General features: G+C 39.3%; 1 protein-coding gene across 48 annotated transcripts in view; it reads right to left on the bottom strand.

Moving 5' to 3' along the window:
• Positions 1-22145, bottom strand: part of PTPRD (protein tyrosine phosphatase receptor type D) — a 1485253-nt gene that overhangs the window by 7580 nt on the left and 1455528 nt on the right. For all 48 annotated transcript variants that reach the window (XM_060762309.2, XM_060762310.2, XM_060762317.2 and 45 more), the window contains 5 exons: positions 18087-18372; positions 17727-17905; positions 16210-16336; positions 11717-11842; positions 2110-2264 (listed from right to left, as the gene is read on the bottom strand). In XM_060762309.2, coding sequence (XP_060618292.2) covers positions 2110-2264; positions 11717-11842; positions 16210-16336; positions 17727-17905; positions 18087-18372 — 873 coding nt within the window. The remainder of the gene's footprint in view (positions 1-2109; positions 2265-11716; positions 11843-16209; positions 16337-17726; positions 17906-18086; positions 18373-22145) is intronic.

Raw genomic sequence — 22145 nt, 5'->3', positions numbered from 1 at the left:
GTATTATCCAACAAATGCTGGAATACAAATACTCTCTAGTAGATCTGAACAAAGAAAAGCATGGGGTTGGAAAGGATGTGGGAGGTCACCTAGTTCAACTTTACTCAATGCAGGTCCAACATTTCTGATATATGGCTGTTCAGCCTCTACTGAAATATTTTCTCTAAAGAAGAAGCTAACAGTTTTTAAAGTAGTGTGTTCTATAATCAAACAGCTCCTACAGTGAGGCCCCATCTACACTGCCATAGTTTCAGAATACAGATTAACTGTCTCATACCACAGATTCAATCTGGAGGATCGAGAAAATGCCTAGATATGGATAAATGGTGGATGCCAGTACCACCAATATGAGGGGCAGGGTTATGTGTCAAACTGTAACAGTCCTTTGGATGGCCTTTTAAAATTTTGGACAAAATTCTGATTTGGATTTCTCAATCCACTAAGATGAAAGTCACAAGCTGGCATTAATACAGTCACAAGCTGGCATTAATACAGTATCTTGTATTAAGGGCTTTTAGGGCCACCCACACTGCTGAATCTACATGGATAGCTTGTGTATGCTAGTAAGCTAAGGCATCAAAGGGGGTGCATGGTACTACACAAATGCCTCATACAGCGAGATCACCATATGAATCTCTTGTAAAGAGAAACTGGTCTGTCAGAAACCCAGTGTCTTGTTTAAACTGCCCACTAGTAATCCTGATCATCACTGTTCCCATAGTGTAGCTCAGTGTTTTTCAACTTGTGGGTCCCCAGGTGTTTTGGTCTACAACTCCCAGAAATCCCAGCCAGTTTACCAGCTGTTATGATTTCTGGGAGTTGAAGGCCAAAACATCTGAAGACCCACAGGTTGAGAACCACTGGTATAGATGAAGGATGTGGGTTGTGCAAATAATAGGTTGCATAGTCATTTATGCAACCCATTAGTTTATTTGCTGTTGTTATATGCCTCAAATTTGACTCTAATTTAATACAAAATTATCGTAAAGTTTTCTTGGCAATATCTATTAGAGGGGTTTTGTCTCTTTCTTAGGGTAAGTCTTCTCCCAAGACCACCCAGTGGGATTCCAGGGATGAATGGGATATGTACTTTGGTTTTCCAGAGTCCTAGTTGTAACCACCATACCATGCTGGTTCTCACTTCATTCCTGATATGAAATTTGAAAAGAGGATTCCTGTATTATAGTGGCATGCTTAACAATAGTTGTTATAATCTGCCCCCCTCCCTCCTCTTATTACTTGAATTTTCTGTTAGTTCATATGATGTTCCTTTGGCATTCAAGAAGTCATTGATACTATGTATGTGTTTAACTGTTAGAGTATATATTTGTGTTTGTAACAGTAGCTAAAACTAGAGTTATCTGGTTTGAATCCACAGTGAGCGTTGCCAAGGAGACCAGGCAGGCCAGCTCAGGAGAGTGAGAAGTGGGCGGAGCCAAGCAGGAAAAGATTTAGGCATCTTTGGAAAAGGGCCAGTGAGTGTGTAAGTGAGTGTGGAGGCTTGAAAAGCCTGGGAGAGAGGTGTGTGTGAGCAGCTGGAGGTTTTTCAGTCTAGAAGGGCTGAAGAGAGAAACCTGGCCAGTTTCTTTAGTCAAGAAAGACTAAAGGAAGCCTGTTAAGATCCTTAGTCAAGGAAGGACTAGAGATCAGAGATTTGATCAAATTGTAAGGCTAGTTATAGTGGGAAACTTTGTTCACTAAAGAGCTTCAACTCAGTAAAAGTTAGCCACGAGCTGTGTTAATTGGAAGAGTGGACTGTATTACAAACCAAGTGATATTCAAAGTTCTATAAGTTATTTAACAGCCTGCAACCATATGCTTTGTACACAATAAACTTGTTATCTTTTGTTGAAGACCGTCTCATCTCAATTAATCTGCGTCTGTAAAGCCAGATCTTATCAGTGGTACCTCAAATACCTCACGTTGGTGGCAGTTACCTTAATTTACAAGTAATAATTGGCCTCCTCTATAATATATTCTTATACGCAATTGAGGCCTGAGATTAATTCCCTCCATAATCATCCACACCTGTACAATTGGTTTGCGCATCTTCACAGGAATCAAAGACAAAAAAAAAAAGTCACTGGCAGCTCAGGCTTTTTTACTTACCTACAGTGAACTGAGATTGGCCCATCTTGTCCAAATTGCTCCTTTGTTTTATGAACTTGGCCTATGAAGTCAATGAACCCTTCTCCTGACTTTGGCACTCCTTGTTCAGGCCAGTCAGTGAACTGGAATTGCCTTACTGTTCTGGACTGGCCATCCTTTAATGGAAGAGGGACACATCAGACATGAAATTTAGTAAGGCAGAAAAAAAGTTCTGTGTGTGGTGGGGAAGACAGTGGACAAATTTGCAAGGAAAATAATATTAAATGAGCAAAACGGACAAAATAGTTAGTTCAGAAATAATGCGATAGCTATGTTCCCAAAAAGTCTGCATTATAGTAATCTGTGCTTTAAAAATAACAGAACTTATAGGAAAATACAAAGATATATGCAGGTCTCAAAAATATTACCTATATCTAATCTATTTATTTAACTTACAGCAAATTTTAATCTGCTGAAAATAAAAATAAAATTGGCTGAGTTTCAGGAGTTTTTCTGCCTGCATATTTGTTTTATATAAATATAAGTATTTATATTTCTCTGATTGCAGCATACCTCCACATTGCACAAGTTGGTATTTGGGTGGGGCACATTGGAGGGAGAAAAGGGCAGGAGGAAAAAGAAGATGGGGTGGAGGCAAAATTCCCGAGAGGTAACTTTTCACGTATATGGTCTCAACAGGATTTCAAGAGAGATGAGGGCATGGAATAGAAAGAAAGTGGTGTGCAGAGAAGGGATTAGTTTAAAGAGTTCTTCTTTCTTGGCACCTGTTGGTACTGGAACTGGAAGCAGTTGAGAGGCAAGTAGGCTGAGTTTTATTTCTTAAGTTTCTCTCTGCGTGTCATAGCCTTACCCCACATAGCTAACGTTACAAAATACTTCTGAAAACCTTCTCGAACTCACGTGGCTGGTGACCTGAGCAACTATGATGAAGGAAGGTAAGATTGTGCCTTAAAGTTCAAATGTAGAGAAGTTCGCTTTTGAATGTTCAAGATGGGAATCATGTTACAGCATTCCTTTATTAAATAACCACATTATTTGCATTGTACAAAGATGCGTTATAGCAGAAACTACTATATGCCATTTACCACAGCACTTTTAACTGCAATGCTGATGAAGCTTGTGTTTCCTCCTTGTTCTGCAGTTAGGAAAACCGCATTGACAGAAGAGTGCAATTTCATTAACCACACTGATGCTCAAATTACTGGAGAGGATGTTGTCTGACATTTAGATCTTGGAAAAACAGACTCTAAGGACAAGGAAACTATGAGCTAGTTAAGTGTCCCATTGCCCTGGAGGTTACATGTTTGTGGAAGACATTGGTCTTGCAACATTATCCAAATCTTTTTTCTATCCATTAGCCATACTGGTGGCTATTTCAAGGTCCTTGTGACCTTTAAAATATCTGCTCATTTTCCTTAGGAAATTACAGTTTTCCCCAAGAGTCTTTCTCCTCTAACTGTAGTAGACTCAGTTCAGGAATTGTGGACTTAGTGTGCAGTAGCTGCCCCTGTGACACATCTGTATGGGAAATGGAAACTGCAGGTGGGTAAAACCAAGACTCCAGGGTCCACAAATGGCAAAACACACAATACAGTGAAAGACTTCATTGTATCTCATGTGATGTTGTTGAGGAAATTGTTGAGATAGTTTCACTTCAGTGTTGTAGCATAACAGACACCTGAAAAAAGCGAACTCACATGATTCTAGTTAGTTTTGTGGAACAGATAATTGCCTAAACTTGGATGTAAAATGCATTTGAAAAATGCATCCAATTTACAAATGTCTTAATGCATGGTTGCCTGGAGGCATTTCATACTTTCAATAGGCTAATGGTCTCTTTACAATTTTTGTATTTTGTGACATGGGCACCTGTCTGATTAACTGCCCTTATGTTTATCATTTGCTGACCATTCACAGGACTTGACTCACTTTTTTGGTGTCTATCAGATCTGTCACTACCCCAAAAGTAAAAGCTTACAGTATATACTTGACCTCATTTATAAGTCAAGGACAGGTTTTGAGCCCAAAATGAACTTTGCATGACCTGTGGGTAAGTCAAGAATTATTCCACAGAGACAGGAAAGCTCCAGTGCTATCTCAGGGGAGCAGTCGCTCCTGGCCACTCACCCAAACATAAAAAATGACATGATGGAGAGAGGAGAGGAGATCAGTTTCTTTTAGGTTCTCCCAGAACAGATTATGCTCTCACCTTTCACCATTCTATCCATGGATAAGTTTGTTTGTGTCATCTTTGGACTAAAATGTCCAGACTTCCACATGAGTATGTACAGTAAACCCCCTTGATGCATGAGAATGGAGGCATCCAGTCCCTGTGCAATTAGCACAGAAAAAGTAGTGGTCTTGCGATAGCAGCAAAGTATCAGGCTTCCAGAATCTGGTATAAGACTACTGCAAGGCACAATGAGAAATTTAAATTGTGTCTTTTGTGTTCAGTGCCTTGTCTAATATGAGTGTGTGCAGAATGCAACACAACACAAAACCAAAGGTTTTGATTGCAACTGCTGTGCTTGCTCGTTTTCATACATTGTCAATCTGTGTAAATGGTGACATTTAATAGAAGTGACACAAATTGAGCTATTGCTGTTAACCTTCATGCCTTCTGGATACCTCAGGCATTCAAAGGCATCTCGTTTCTTGTGATGGTAAGAGAAACAGCAGATGCCATGTCACCATGCCTGTAAGCAATAACTGAGGCATTGTACAGGAGAGGAGGAGGAGAAAATGTTATTGCCAGATGCCAATCTTTTAAAATGGCACTTTCTGCAGAATGAAACCAATGAATAACTTGAATGATTATGGGAATTCCGATAAAGCAGCTTGGAAGCTGGAGGCAAGGAAAAAATAATTATTCCTTCACCAAAGCATTCAGCATTGCCTTCACATGGGGGGTGGTTACAGAATGCTTAAAATAGCAAAGTAAAAAAAAAACAAAGCCAAACTATAATTCAGTTCATATTATTCCACTGGTACATCTGCATTACCCTTGAAATTCTCCAGGCACACCATTCAGTAATTGCGTCTATAGAGGAATGGTGTGTGTTTACAACCTGCGCAATCAGCAAAGAACAATGAAAAATTATAGGTTTGGATTTGCCCTGTTAACAACCTACAACTCATCTTGCTCACTTCAAACATTGTAAATGACAGCAACCTCCCCTTTGCCTGATTAAAGCACTTTATGGTTAAGTGCTATGGTCATGCGTATAATTGGGAAAAGACATAGGAGCCTTTATTAATTTTGTAGCAGTCTTCTGAGATGATCTTGAACCAAGGAGCATTTTGGCCTCATTACAACTGCCTTTTACTTAAATGACAACAATTTATCCGAGGTTGACAGGCAACACCAATCGTTAAGACCCACTCTGCCAGCATCTTACAACAAAGTTGTGTCAGTAGAAATGTTTGGAGTTTGGGTGCGCTCATTTTTGTCAATCGAAAGATCAACGGTACCTGCTCCTGCCCTAGTATTTCAGGTTAATGACACAGCACTCACCATCTTTTGGAGATGGTTTACCGCTGTGCAGCATGAAAGGTCAGAATAAAAGTCTATAAAATACAGTTCATTTCTGCTTTCATAACTTATGTGGTCTTTAAGGTTGACACTATAAAGGCAGTGTGGTGGCAGTGAGCTAGCACAAAAGCTGCCTGGAAATCAATTCAGTTCCCACACTCCTGGCATGAAGACCTGTCTGTCCTGTAATTTAATGAAATGATAACGTACGGCAATCGCTAAAGGAATGCCTCAATTATATTAACAGATTTGGACCTGGTACTCATCAGCTACGAAGGGGCTTAGCACCACCTGACTCTTTTTGCTGCAAAGCTATGTCACCATTAGGAAAGAGAAGCAGTGAAGAAATACTATTATTTTCACTGCATGCGCACACACACCTTTCAGCAGCAGCAGTGCTGAGCGAAACAGTTAACTGATTCCACTCTCTGCTTAGCCCTATGAACTGGATGACCATCTGGATTTCTATCTTGCCTGTCGCTGCAGATAAAATCAAATGTCTTTTGAAGAGATTATGCACAGCATGGAAGTGCTTTTGACAGGCACCATTACTATGGGAGTGCTATGTGCAACTGCCCCTTCTTGTTGACCCTGACAATTTACAGGGGATATAAGTGTAAAGTAGAATGTGGGAAGCTATTTTGTGGAGTATCTGTTATCCACCATAATTCATGGGATGCTGTGAGCCCAACAGGGTGAGACCAACATTATGTAATTTGTTACTTTCAGCAACAAATTACTATATCCTTTCGTATCTGGAAGGGGGAAAACACTGACTACCTTGGCTACTTTTTAAATATGTGTGGAAATAAGAAGTAGTAACTTTGGTGGGAACGTTGTGCATATTTTTCTGTGTGTATGTTGTAAAACAGGAACCCTAATGCTGTAGATTACTGCAAGTCTTTATCTATTGTGTGAGTCGCTGCATAACTTACACCATGACCCCCTTAACCATGGACTCAATATCTATGATTGCACTTACCCATGTTCTTAAAAACATTCCCCTGTGGAGTGTTTGTGGGCCTCTCTTAAGTTCTCCAGTGTGATTTTATAGTTTGCTTACAGACCAATGATAGTCAAAATATAGAATTTGCTATTATCCATGGTTTCAAGTAACCATGCAGGGCCTTGGAACACATTCCCTGTGGATGGGGACAGGGCGGTTGTTGCACTGTATAGCAAAAGCACAAATGGATAACATGTACAGAATTAATTACTGTGACAAATCTAAGCTTTCAGAATTTTATCTGAAAAGAAAATTCACAAGCCCTCATGACTGCAAAATCAGCCTTGGAACTGCATGGGTAATGCATTAAAAAAATCCAAGTCTTTAATTCGTTATTATGCCACCAGCAAGAGTGTCTCAAGGTGCACCAGACACTTCTAATGGACTTCAACACCCCCTTGATGTCCCAGTCACATTGCATTCTACAGATATGCATTGGCAACCTATGTGTATTAGTCCAAATGTGAAAATCACTTTGTTGGCTACTTTCTGTAGTAACATCACAGTGGCTTCTTGCTGAATATGGATGTTGTGAAGCTGTTATTTCCTGCAGACACCAGACACCTTATATAGTGATTTTGAGTTGATATCTGTCATCCTGTACTAAAATGCTCTATAATGATGAGTGCAGCATGTATAGTTCAAGGTCCAAAGTGTGCGGGTAGGAGGGCACAGATACACATTGCACGGTCCCTGGCAGAATGATCTGGGATCAGGACTGAGAATTAGATGTTGTTCTCACTGCAAGAGTGTCTCCCTGTGCAATACTTTGCATTTCACCCCAGAACAAATGACAACTATTTATTCATTGGATGGGAGGACAGCTGGGCACATGCTGGGTGGGGCGGATCCAGGAGGTGGAGGGCCCATGAGGGGGCAGAGCAGGGCAAGGGTCATCCTCAGGTTGTCCTCCCACCATACGGATGGGGCTACTTGCCCCATCCTTATGCCAGGAAGGAAGGTGAGACGTGCGGCAGCTTCCCAGATCCTACTCCCCATTTTCCTCCCTCATCTTTAGGCTGTCCTCTTAGCATTATGCCAGGAGGGGGGCGGGACATGTTCTTGCTGTGAGCACTCCAGAGGGGTCTCAGCTGCTGCGTGCCTTCCACCCCCATCTTTTTGGCATAGGGATGCAGCGGGCCATTGTATCCCTATGCCAAGAGGACAGGGAAAATGTGGGTCTGAGGTAAGCACCCAGGGAGCAGCATCTAGCCCCTGGGCCTTAGTTTGCTCATGCCTGGGCTATATGAAGCTAAACCTCTTTCTATTTGCCCAGTCACATCCCAGTTTGCGTTTCTTTGTTCTGCTGAGAGTTGTCCTCCATATTCATGCAGATTATGTTCTCCATTGCAACAGCTTATACTCTTGTGACGTCTACCAACACAACAACTTAATTGATACTCTGAATTACTAAAAAGGTGAAAGTGCAGGACATTATTGGATCCTGTACTGGGAGAAAGGCAGGGTATAAATCAATCAATCAAACAAACAAACAAACAAATAAATAAATATACCCAAGTCATGGCAATGCCACTACATTTGACACTCCAAGACATTGAAATCCCAGTTTCAAACATGTGTACTTGAAACCATGTTCTTCTGATTATATTCAATTTTACTTGCAGAATAATCTTAAAAAATAAAGACCGTAGTTCATCAATTCTAAGACACCATCAACTGTAAGACAGACAATAATTTCAATGCCACCAACAGAAAAAAAGCTTTACTTATATACTGTATATAAAAGAACCTGTGATTCTTACATGTATTCCATGTTTAGAGATGTTTATATGGGAGGAATCTTGGGTCTTAGATTTGAGGAAAAACAGGAATGTATGTAAACCTGTTGAAATTTCCATCCAAACCATGACTGCATTTTGCCAAAGTTAAGTTCCTTTTGACTTTGATGTTATTAACATGTGCCTGGGACCAAATCTAAGAAAACTGAATAGGGGTTTCATGTACAGGACTCTATCCCACTCTCACTGAAAACAATGAGCTTAAAAATATGTAGCTTTTTTCTGGAGGAATCGCTATGCCTGTAATTAAATCCCAAACAGCAAAATAAAACTTTTGATTACTCTTCAAAGTTGATGCCTTCAATATCTCTAAGTACACGAGAAATAGGAAAAAAAGTTTGGAATTTTCTGGTGATGAACTGGAATTCTTACTGGGCAGTCATTTTTTCCCATGTAAGCATGTCAATCTGTTAGATTTTTTCTAATCAACAAGGCTTCCAAGAATGAAAAAGTCAAGGGGGTTTGCCCTGCTATCAAGTCTGTAGTGTTATAAATCACAGCTTGGAAATGGCAGGAGCACGGTCTATAAAAGTGTTTATATACTGTTAATCTTACATCAGCTCTGAACCTCCGACTCAGCTGTACAGATAAGAAATGCAAAATGAAAATTAGCCAGCTAGGGTCATGGCCGTGTAGCTCTTCTCTGCAGACAGATTAGAATGTGGAGGAATAAGCAATGCCAAGAATCAAATTATAATGTGTAAAGCTTGTCAAGCTTCCCTTAAGAATGCTATTTGCTCTGCAGTTTTTAAATCACACCATATTAACCTTCAAGCTCACAGGACTTAAAGAGCTGTTGCAAAACAACAACATATTTACAGTCTCATTGGAAAAAAAATCCCTTTAAATAGTACTAGGAGACAGTGAGACAGAGTGGAAAGGTGAACAGTAGCCTGGTCTTTTGAACTATTAAATGCTTTTCAGACCAAACATTATAAAAATTATTTACTCAAACTTATGCTGATTAAACATTAAGTTTGAACATAAACCACTTTCCTCTGAAAAGATATTACATATTTTAATATAAATGGCTGAGTACCAAGAGCTCTGTGGAATTTAACATGGTGAATCATGGTACCTAGTCAGTCCAAATTCACTGTTTGCTTGGAACTAAGAAAGCACAGTACTACAGTGGTAGCAGCCCATTCTCAGGCATCAATACCAGAAAATACTGCTGGATCATTCCGCTCTAATTTAAAACATGTGCATAAAACAATCTAGCTAAAATGTACAAAAGCTAACTATAAAATAGAGGGAGAGAAACCCTCCTGGGGCATCTTATAGATCTGAAGAACTGAAGTAGAGATGGTGGAGGAAGCCAGCCGCCGCCATTGCCACCTAGAGGACACCGCTGCCAGAGAACATTGCTGCTACCTGCAGAGTCACTTTGAATCAGTGTTATCAACATTGCTGAGTCACTTGTGGGTTCCTGCGACCCCAAGGCTTGTGGTCTCTGCTGTGCAATTATATCTGGCTAATTTCTAATCACATTAAATATCCCAATTCCACAGCCTTACGTGCTTATGACAACTGTGATGGTAGGAATAGACTTCTATCTTCATCGGCCCACGTTTCCATCTTTTCCATCGTCGGGCCCTTTGATCACTTTCTACTTTTCGGGTGGTTGCAAAAAATCTTCCTGAAAATCCAGGGGGATGATTTGACTCTACTCCGTATGAGAGAACATGAGGGAGCAATTTGTCCATCACAGTTACCATTTCCTCATCTCTGAGGATATAGAATCCTAGAGTTGAAAGAGATCGTTCTAATCTCTGCTCCATAGAAACACACCATCACAGCTATCATGACAGATGGTCATCTAGACTCCGTTTAAAAAGCTCCAGAGAAGGAGACTCCACCACAATCTCAGGCAGCATATTCCAGTATCAGCTTGCGCTTTGACAAAATTGCTAGCTAAAGCAACACATCAGCTTACAGCTTACAAAATTGACTGGAGGTGTCAGGAAACCGCCTGGAACCATTAGTCTCTTGGGAAGAACCATGTTAATTAGTTCCCCAACCTTACAGGAATTTTGGGCTCTAATGACTAAACTTAACTAAGTAATGGCATCAAAACTACACAAAGTTCCTCCACACCGAGATCATTGTCATTCCAATTAGCAAAGAAGACAAGGTCTTGTGTGTCCAAAAGCATGGGTGGGTCTAAACACTTAAAACAGACCCAGGTTGTCATGGCAGCCTCAGCATGGATGTTGAAATTATCCAGTACTGCAGATTGAAGGGTGTGTAATACCAACCCCAAGATCACCCCAGTTTGCTCAGAAAGTAGATGTTTCTGTAGCAGAACGGGCAGTATACCAACACAATCCCTATTCTGTCTCAGTTATCAACCTTCAGATATACACAGCCCAGGCTGTGGGACAGGGCACCTTGTGGGGATTCTGACAGACCAATGCAATTCTACCTCCTCCCTTACCCAGATCTTGTCTGAGGCTACACAGAAAAATCTGGCAAGGAAAGGAGAGAGTGATTACCCTTACCACTTGCCTCATCCAACCATATCTCTGTGATACAAGCCATTCTGGCATGATCATCCAGGATCAAGTTCTGAATGACAGCTGTTTCCCTATTCACCAACCTGGCACTCAAGAACAGCACTTCAATCGAAGGAAACTGTTGCCAAGGTTATCCAGGCTAATTTATCTCTAGTGCATATAAAATGTGCAAGAGTCCATGGGGAGACATTACTCATAAGTTTAGATTTTGATTACCTTGCGGGATTTAGAGTAGCCTCTCAGTATATCTGTATGCTTATTAATGCAGCAATTATGTATCACTTTGAGGGCATAGCCTTGTAAAAAAAATTAATTCTTTAAACAGAGACAAAAACAAACATTTCTTTGTGATCCTTTGTTAAGTTAGATCCATCTTGTTGGGGGAGTCACAAGCGAGTGATTTTTTTTTGGGGGGGGAGGGAGACCCCAAGGATGTGGGGAAACATATGGGGTGAGCTTATCAATGGAGGCTCAAAGGAATGTAAGATGAACAGTTTCTCAATACATTAGAAATATGTGCTCTGAAACAAGATTAGTAAAAGTGTGAAACAAACACATTCCAATATGAATTATTATTATTGTTGTGTGCCTCCCAGTCATTTCCAACTTAAAGTAACCCCATCACAAGGTTTTCTTGGCAAGATTTGTTCAGAGGGGTGTGTCTTTGCTTTCCTCTGAAGAGCAACTTGTGTGAGGTCACCCAGTGAGTTTCCATAGTCAGGCAGAGAGTGAAAACATGTTTGGCTTCACTTACCCTGGCATCTGTGACCTTGAATTCTCTTAAAATATACTGTGGCATGTTGTACTCTGCCATGGGATCCACCACAAAGTACTGATACCTGGCTGAACGTTCTGCTGGCCAATACTGGTGACATTTCTCCTGTAAGGGGGCGGGGATGGGGAACACATAGAACATGTTTATTCATTTTTGCAGTATACTATTATGTGAAGGACTACATCTCAGGATAGGCAAAGGCATAGACTTAGAATTTAGAAATTGGCCATTGGCTAAGCATGCTAGCTTGGGGATTTTAGGTTTTCAAAGTTCTGACATGGGCTATGGAATCCGAAATCTTTTCTATATTCTAAGAATTCATTGTGGTAAAAGAAATTTCGTACTAGATCCAATTTAAGACCACCATGACTAACTAGCTCTCTCTCCGGCATAGCTACAAATTGTCCACAAAAACTATAGTCCTCATCCCCTGTGGGTCAAAGTAACTAATATTTAGTTACAAACTGCTTCTTAGCATGGAAATTCAGCCATCAGAGCTGATATTTACACACATGTCTGTGGATCAGAAATATGTAAAATGCTCCTTTAAGGCCATTTCATTATGGCACTGCCATATTTTGTGGCAGTGAATCCAATACATCCATTATGCATAATGTGAAGAAGTATTTCATTTTGTGTGTCCTGAATATACATTCCGAACAATTACAGTGGAAGAGGATGAGTTCTTAATGCAGGGCAGTTTTACAGATGACTTAAAAAGCCTTTATATCTCACTCTCCTGATTGAGCCATCACATTGAATGAAAAACCCATTCTCGTGCCCTCTTCCCCCTTTCATTTGGCTTTTGATATAAGTTCCACCTTGTCCCACTAATCTGCCTTGTCACTTTTCTGCCTCTCATATGCCCCCAATACTTATACTCTGCAATCTTAAATTCCACCTACCTATTTTTTTTTCTTCTCTCCCTCAGACAACCTTTACTTGATTATTTCTGTCTGCTTGAAAATATGTTGCCTACCTTGATTTTATTCTTCATGTCCACAGCTTTCTTTTCTTTGACAATGTCCTGCCTTGTCTCTTCCAACACCTCCTGGAAAGCACTGCTCTATGACTTCATTTATCAAATATCTTTCCTTGCCTCTCCTGAATATTTCTATCATCCATTATGTTCTAGACTGAAACTATCATTTTTATATGTGAGATATTCTGACCCACGAACTACTTTAGACTACAGATAGATTTTTCCTCATTTTTCCTATCTTGAGAACTAGAAACTCACGACTCCAAGACAAATAAAACCTCATGTTTCTTGTTTGTGTCCAGTTGCATAAGGCTACTACATGTCTGCAGAAAATGTTGCAACCCTGTTCATGTTTTATTAGAATATAACTCTTTTATCGCTAATGGGTTTGTTGTCTTGGCAAAGTTCTGAGGAAGCATAATAAAGTTTAAGGCTGTAAGCAATCTGCAGAACAGAAAAGGAAAATAGGAGAACTACCAAGGGATTTATGAAAAACAAGACAATACTTTTAACCAGTCTATTGGCAATTTAATTTTAACATCCAGCTATATTAAACATATAACATTATGGCCTAAATAGAACGGCTACTGCCAACTATAGTAAACGCATCAGTTTGATGGGAAGTGAGTAAGTCAATACTCAAATCAGTTCCATTGACTGAACTGGCTATTCTAATTTAGACTAAAATATGGATTTATGACTATATTTTCTTTTTGTGATCATAGAGGAAAGTAACACATCAGCTTTTCAATTTGCAAATTGCTACACTTCCATAATGAAATGGCTTAACATCTTTATTTCATATAACTATTACAAAGTGAATAAAAGCACCATTTCTTATATTTTAAGTTCTCAGAACCAAAGTAAAGCAAAGAATTTTATGATGCTTTGAACAAAATTAATGTTTTGCTGCTGACATCCAATATAACTGACACCTGTTGTTAAAAATGGGCAAACAACCCACAACTGCAATCAAATATATCTATTTTGTGGATGTTTTAATAGTGTCAGAAGCGACTTGAGAAACTGCAAGTTGCTTCTGGCGTGAGAGAATTGGCTGTCTGCAAGGATGTTGCCCAGGGCATGCCCAGATGTGTTACCATCCTGTGGGAGGCTTCTCTCATGTCCCCGCATGAGAGGCTGGAGCTGACAGATGGAAGCTCACTCCGTCTTGCAGATTTGAATTGCCGACTTTCAGGTCAGCAGTTCACCCAACACAAGAATTTAACCCATTGTGCCATCGTGGCTTTAGTATTTTTTTATTTTGAAGCCAAACCCCCCAATCATTTCTTTATCAAGAAGACAGAAAAAGATAGCCATAGAAATCAAATACCACAGTCTGTGTTCAATACAAGATGTTTCTCAATGGGGAAAAAAGGTGCTAAAAACCCTACTCTTGAACCATCCAAGGGGGCTGAGGGATATGAAGCTCAGCTTAAGGGGTTTCAGACCCAAGACATACAATAATTTTCTCTCCTTTTAATGTGAAGAAGAGTCCAAATCTATCTCTCTTTCTCTAGGGACCCTTTGCTTCTGGAGAGTCTGCTTCCTTTCTTTGGGATCCTTCTGGTCCTGCATTGCTGGGAATCTTTGGAAATTTCTGCTCTGGAAAATCTGTGGCACTTGTTCTACACCTTTGTAGGTTCTGCCTTGCTTTGCCCTTTCATTTATCTTTTCTAACGGAGGGGCTTTCCCCTGGAGTGAAGGAAACACCTCTGGGTGGAGCAAAACATGACCTTAATGTTATTCCATGAGGAGTTCCAAAGAAAAGGCCCAATGTGATAATTACAAAGTTTGTGCCTCACATGCAAAAAGGAGCTATGCAAAAAGGGCAGATGTAGACAAGACAATGAAGCACTGATTGCTCTCTTGAATGCAACGCTAACACCGTTTTCTTGTCAGCAGGAGGGGAGAGGGTTGATCTTGAAGAAAAACTACAGTTCATATTTTAAAGCAATGCTTGCCTTCTTCCTAAATATCCTGGGATTCAGGATACCATTTCTTACCTAGCCAGAATATCTTTTACAATGGTCAGACTCAGTTAAGAAGCAGAACCTTACCTAAAATCTTGCTTGTAAGCCATACTGATCAGGGGCAAGAGAGTCCTGAGAAAGGGCTGGATGTATCATAACTCAATGCTCCATTGTCCAGACTCTTTTGAATAAGTATAAAGATATATAGCTATGTTTCCTGATACAAGATCTTTGAACTTGCTAAGCTTTGGTCTTTATAAGGATTATGGATTTTGGTTTCCTATGTTTTATGGTATATAAGAATACTTTTATTTCTGAAGTACTTGACAGATATTTTGGTAATCACCTTGCGTTGGTTGTAAAAAAAAATGGAGTTCTCCTTGGAAATACTATTTATGTATAATTTTCAATTTCTAAAACTCCTGGTATTGTATTATATCTAAATCTTCTGATTTGCAAAATGAATCAACTGACACATCATCAGCATTCCATTTGTCAAGTGTTACTAAGTCAGGCCAGGAATTTGTTTCCCATGGTTTGAGATGAGCTTCTGATATGCCTTTTAAAAGTTCGTATGTGCTGAGTGCCCTTGGTAATGCACAGGGTAATATTCAGGAACTCATCTGAAAAATTCTATCTCTCAAACTGTTTCAGTATACAACAACAAGAATATTTAATGCTACAACCACTTCAGTAATCCCTACACATACATCACCATCAGTTTGATTTTAATTTTACATATGACTCCATGATGATGACTCTCACTTTTCCTCAATTAGCCTGGGTTATTACATATATAGTGGAGTTCTGCTGTTGGTTCTGCTTTGCTCTGCAAAATCCAACACAAAGAACAGAGAAGAATAATGCTTCTTGAGTATATCAACACACAGAACTCTGATGGAGATTGTATGAGTTCTGATGGAGAGTAGAATCAGTTTTTAATATTTTCAATTTTAAAATGTAGAACAAAATTGCGAGCTAAATAAAAAGGCGTAATTATTTTTGCGGCTGCATGGCATGGATCCAAGATTCAATTGTGCATCTGTCATGGGAAAGGAGAAAAGCTGTCTGCTGGAAGCCTGCAAATGCCCTTGGTAAAAATGGCTAAAACCCTTCCACACTTTTCCTGTATGGAGTGAGTATTCCGTTTTCAGGAATAAGGGATGCTCCCCACTCAGATTCTTCCAAGTTGCTGTGTAGTGTCATCTGTACAGCCAAACTATTTGGACTCAAACAACCTGATTAAGAGAATCTTGTCCCTTCTTCTACAGAAACCTTTTTAAAGCTAAATTTTGACCCAGAGGAGTTACTGGGATTTTTGGTTTGCCTTATAATCTGTGCCATAATTCATGTTATCCAGGGTAGCAACTTTTTCTTACGAGATACAGGAATGCACTTGGTCTTTTAAAAGTAGTATAAGAAGCAACAATTTGGCTAGAAACTCCATTTTAGTATTGGAGTTTCTATGCCAAAATAATTTCTGACATTTAATTTCTGGAAATATGCTGGATACTTACTCTGCCCATTTCTCGTAGCTTAGTAAGCATGACTACAATGGTAGAATTATGCTCCCAAAGCATTCTCCAGAAATCTTCTGTTGTTTCTGCCAAAGGTCCTTGTGTAGCTATATAGGCTTTTTGTTGCCTACATTTAAAATACAAGAGTAAATATTTATCAATCAAAGAAAAGTCAAAGCTTCTCATGTTGCATATAAACATTCTGGCAAAACATCATTCTGTGAAACGTACAGCTGTAAATTATTGATTATAAGCACATTAAAAACATATTAAAGATTGTTTAATCAAACAATAGCATTGGGTTATTTTTGGAAATGTGTAGAAGGAATTGCTCTATTAATATTGTGATTTATGTCTTTTGTCTTATTTAAATTTTAATGCAATTCTAATAGCTCAATTTTGTGTGTACAGAAAGCACTTAGGAAACACTTAGTGGTACAGCTCCAGTTTTGCATTCAAGGCTGACTGTCACACAGTCTATTGAGTGTATGACTTATGGCTTCAAAGTACTTCTTTGTTATCTCTTCATCAACTTGGGAACATCAGCAAAAATGTGGAGAACTTGGAAGTCATGGCAAAATGTCATGTTTTAGGCTGCCAATACAAACTGCTATACATTTCATCCTGGAAGAGGACAATCTACTATCTACATATAGATGCTTAATCCACATATTCAACATCTGTGTAGTATCTTAAATAATCCATTGCTATGAAGTCTACTATTAGTAATCATGGTATATTCCTATCCTATCTGCTTACTGTTTCACTGCCAAAAAACTAGAACTAGAAAAATAAGATTAAGTTTCCACATGTTAGTATTTTATTACTGGAATACATGAGAATGAAGCTGTTATGAGGTATCTCGCGACAGTCAGAACTACTGATGTTTTCAATGGTGAGAGTATAATGTTTAATGTAACAACTAGTAACTGATAAATTATTTTATTGCAATAAATAATGCTTGCTTTTTATTTCCAAACATAACCGGGGGCGCACAAAATCCTACAACTAAAAAGTTGTATGTAAATGGCACAATACTCTTAAAATTAAAGGTGATTTGAAAAGTAATGAATAACAAATTCATTTTTAAAAATACAATTCTGAGTTCTTTAAGCCATGTGAAGATCAAACAGAATTCCATATGATAGCCGTTTTATTTCCCTGAGTAACATGGTGAATGCTGCAGTATTTGCTACTTGTATGGTAGTCTTTTCGTGTTGGAAGAAGATATGGGCTCCCAGAGGAAAGGGCATAGAATGATTCATTCTCTCGAGAGCAACAGTCAGCTGGGAGCAATGCTGCATGGTTTGAAGTCTCAATGGAGATGTTTTCCATGGGACCAAATATTTGATACTGTTGAGTGGTATGGGAAGAAATTATAGTATACAGCTACTCCTGTAGGAATTAGAAGCTATTCCACATGGTATTCACATTATGGATAATCTTTTGCAAAACAGATTGCAAAATACTGGCACATGCTTATGTTCTAAATCGTTTTTATCCCTTCTGAAAAATACCTGTATCCATCGATAAAACTGGCATTGATATAATCAGAGCCTTCTACCCCTCGGATAGGCTGCAAACATATCCTCGTGGATTCATATGGCATAATATTAACAAGGCGATTTTTAAATTTATTACATGGAAGATTGGCACTGATGAATCTTGAAGTGTGGGCTTTAGAACTGGCTAGCCGCTGCAGGTAAGTGAAGAAAAGACACATAAGATCAATATTTCATTCATCGTATTAAAAGCTTCTCTTCTACAGGGACATCTACAAAACATATGCTTTTGATCTAGAAAAAAAAATGAAACCCATCCCATCTTTTCCCCTAGTATCACTATAAAGCCAAACCAAACCCCTTTGTATGACATACCTTAAATTCCAGTTCCATTCCTGTGACATTCTCTCCTGCTTCTATCTGTGTCAGCTTCTGAATATATGCATACAGGTTTCTAGCTGGCACTTCGGTATTTCCACATGTCACTGCTTCAAGCAGTGCATCATGGATAAAGATGTATTGGTCCTCTGTTTGAACCATGTAATTCCTCTGGGCTCTCATTAGAGTTACATGGCCATAAATATCTACAGTCTTTTCATGCTTTATTCTCTCTAGCATGGCATCTATTACAATGAAACAGCCGGTCCTGCCAACTCCAGCACTATAATAATAAAAAAAGAAAGAGGAGGAGGAGGAAAAGAGAACAACACGAGAAGTTTATAAAGGAAGGAAACACCTTAAATCATTATGACATTTTTTGACTTACTGTTACAGCAACAATCACACTTAGTCTGTATTCATGCTATTTTTTTTGGTTTTCTTGTGAACCTAGGCTTCAAGCTAGGTTCACCTTCTTAAAGCTGTTTCAGTTATATAGTTGACATTTCCTCATTTTAAGAACCTCATCACTTTCAGATAGACCATTATTAGGAAAGAAAAGCTTATTAAAGTTATTCATATGGTTCTAGTATGCACATGTTTTACGAACTCAAAGATTCACTGGTTATATGGGGCTAGGATTTAGCAGAAGCTTCTTCTGTCAATGGAAACTCCCTCCAGCTGGTAGTAAGGCCCTTATATTGGCAGAACACAGATTCTTGTGAACTCCTCTCCCATGTGAATTGCTTTATCAGGTTAAGATGTGCCAAAAGTAGAGAGAAAAAGAAGACAAAATGGAGTCAGGGTTTCTAAAACTCTCCCAATTCAGCCATAGTCATTGTCCTGAGACAAAGCTAGGACACATTAGATTCAGTTCTCAAAATAATTTCAAACATAGTTAGTCTGGGAGATATTTGTATTTAAAACAAGTTCAGCTGACTTAATGTTGACTTAGATGGGCCTTAATTCCCAAAACAGATTTTTTAATTTGTTTTATTTTGTACTTCTTATTTGAGTAATATGTTCTGAGTCAAAAAAACAAAAACAAAAACTGGGATTGACACTGTGGGTCCATCCAGACAGGGCTCATACTGTGGGAGCTCCCGTGGTTTTACCAGAGTAGTCCAAAAGCTGTCTCCAGTAAAACTGAATTGATTTGAGACAAAGCTTTGTCCCAAATTAATTAGATACCTGGTAAGACCCAGATCTTTGATGAGTTCCAGACCTTTCCAGGTTTAGGCGCAGTGTGTCACGCAATCCCTGAGCACAATCCACACAGCCCTCTCAGGCTTTTTGGGCTGCATGATCCTGGAAAACCCAGAGGGCACCAACCCCCAAAAGGCCTTAGAAATTAAAAGAATGTACCCAACTCTATTAAGGTCCTGCTGGAGTCCTCCTGTTGTGTAGAAATCCTGGCACCAGGAGAAAAGGAGCAGAAGAAAAATTACTCCCCCCCCCCCCCCGTCATGTCATTTCTACAAGACCTTAATGGCAGCTGGGTAAGTTCTTGTAATTTTAAGGCTTTTTTTGGGGGGGGGGGAGGTTGGGTGTCTGGGTGCCCTCTTGGAAGGTACTGGGTGGGCATCTAGGCATCTCCTGGAGAAAGCACATGCTTTAGGAGAATGTGTGTGGACTTAAACTTGTTTTGGTGCTCATTTAAGTGCTGTTTGGAAGTGGCCTAAATCTATCATGCTTAATATCATTGCCGGGTCCACTCCCTATAATATCACTGGGACTCATCTATTGATTATATGGCAGTTTCTGCCAACCTGCTACCTGATATCCAAAGATTTGCAATTAATAATAGCGTCGAGAGTGATCATTTTCCTCTGTCACTCCTATTTAATTTTGAAACATTATCTCCAACACAATACTCTCAAAATTCACAAAATCTAAATGGAATCCATGTTGGAGAACGGAGAATAAGGTGGTCAGTCAACCTAGGCAACTCCATTCTGCACATATTCGAGAGCAACCCCTATAGATTTTGCAGACAATACATCCTAGACTCTAATACAGACACTTTAAATGCCTATCAATCCATCAATCTGCAAGTCTAGCTCACATGAGGGCTTCATATAAAACACTCTTAAAGAAGAAAAAAGACACACACGTTAGAGCTCAGTGGAACCAATTAGCATTAGCTGTGTCGGAAAAAAAATGAGAAGCAGTTCTGGGATATTATTTCAACCGGAATGCATATGGTCAGGCCAGTAGTCCTGGAGCATATTTCAACACAGCAATGGTTTGACCATTTTAGCAAGCTCTACGAAGCTACTTCTTCAGAAAACCATCCTACCAGTGTTCCCAATACCACATGTTTGCTTTATTGGTCCCCTGTGTCATCTTCTGAGGTGAAGAAATTGATTGCAGCCCTGGCTCTGAGTAAGGCCCCAGGGGAAAATATGATGCCCCCAGAAATATTGTAACATCATCAGCAGGAGCAATCCCTAAGTTGCAGCTCTGAAATCTCACGAATCTGGGAGGCTCCTGTCCTGGCAGCCTTAACCACACTTTGGGAACACAGAGAAATGCATGTGCACTCTAGCAGGTTTTTACTGGATTTTTTTTGCAATGGGAAGGGGGAAGTACTGGTAAGAATCATATCTGGGGAGAATAAAAGTCTATAAAAGAAAAAAAAATAAACCCAAGCTTCACAAGTACTTCTGTTCTTCCATCAAGAGCCCAGTAGAGCTTTGCATATGTTTGCATCCCTTCAGGATTGCAACCCTAGTGTTTATTTTTCTGCCCATTAGCACTTGAAGTGGCGTACATGACTTAAACTGAAGGATTAACATTCCTAAATAGTCTCTTTGACTTAGGCAAGTCTCTTTGATCCTTGCAAACTGAGCTTGGCGGCACAGTAATAATGACTGAACTGTATTGTGCTTCCCTTCCCTGTCTCATTTCTACAGCATTCAGTCCAAAAACATGGCATGAACAGTATAGCTGATAAGCAATCTCTGCCTTATCTAAGCTCTTACTTGTACTAGGTGCCAAGCACAGAAAAAAAAGAGTGTCTGAAACCTTCAAAAGGAAGAGACTGAACTGAATGCATTTTGTTACTTTTAGACCTCAAAATCATAGAGCAAAGGTGATTGGGGAATCTGCTATCAATAGAATCATACTTTATGCGTTGAATCTGGGGAAAAATCACAGTGTTAAGGATCTGTCAGAATTGTATTGCACACCCACACAAAATTATGACTACTAAATGAAGTATAGCAATTACTGTTGATTTCAGTTGTTTCCTCTTGTCTCATCTCTGGAGGGAAGTAACATTAAGAAACAGTGTGTATAAATGGATGCAATTTAACCACTGTTGCCTAGAGGCTTGTAGAATTGAGAAGAGCTAATCCTTCTTTAGTTCTGCCCTTCTCCCCTGTAAGAACCACAAGATCAACTGTGGGAAATCCATCAACTGGGGACAGGGAATTGATACAAAGGTTTTTTTTTGGAGTAAAATAATATTGAATGAAGTGAAATAATTTATGAAATTGGGGTCAAGTCTCTTGGATGTCTAGTCAGCAATATTCCAAGAAAGAAGTAATAATTCCACTGTTAGTAGGCGTTAAATGTCATTTTGTGAAAACTGTAGGCACTCCGTCACATTCAACTATATAGCCCAAACCATTTACATAGAAGACCACTTGAGACATCACCTTCTAGACACCTGAGGAATTGCCTACCCTGGTTTGTGGCGAATTAATTAGATAGTGGGTTTATTCCACGCCTTCTTGGAAGGCACGGGATAAACCCACTACTTCCGGTCCAGTCCAGACATCATTCCTACAGTTTTCTAGACTAAATTGTTTTTAACTTGGGGACTGCCCGTACTTGCAGTGATTGAAGAAATGCAACTCTCCCAACAAAAACGGTACAAAAATGTAAAGGTTTATCCGAGAAACGGGAGTGACCATACATTTAAAATAGATAAGAAACTTCTTTAATTTATTGATGTTAGGTTCTAATGTTGTTTTCATATGTGGGATTATTCCAGATTAATATGTTGGTATTTGTTTCTTTAATTGAGGCATTGACTGTTTGCCTTTTTGT

This window comes from Anolis sagrei, chromosome 2 (assembly GCF_037176765.1).
Source record: "Anolis sagrei isolate rAnoSag1 chromosome 2, rAnoSag1.mat, whole genome shotgun sequence".
Lineage (NCBI taxonomy): Eukaryota > Metazoa > Chordata > Lepidosauria > Squamata > Dactyloidae > Anolis > Anolis sagrei.
Note: the sequence above shows the minus strand (reverse complement) of the source record. Positions and strands in the feature narration are given on the sequence as shown.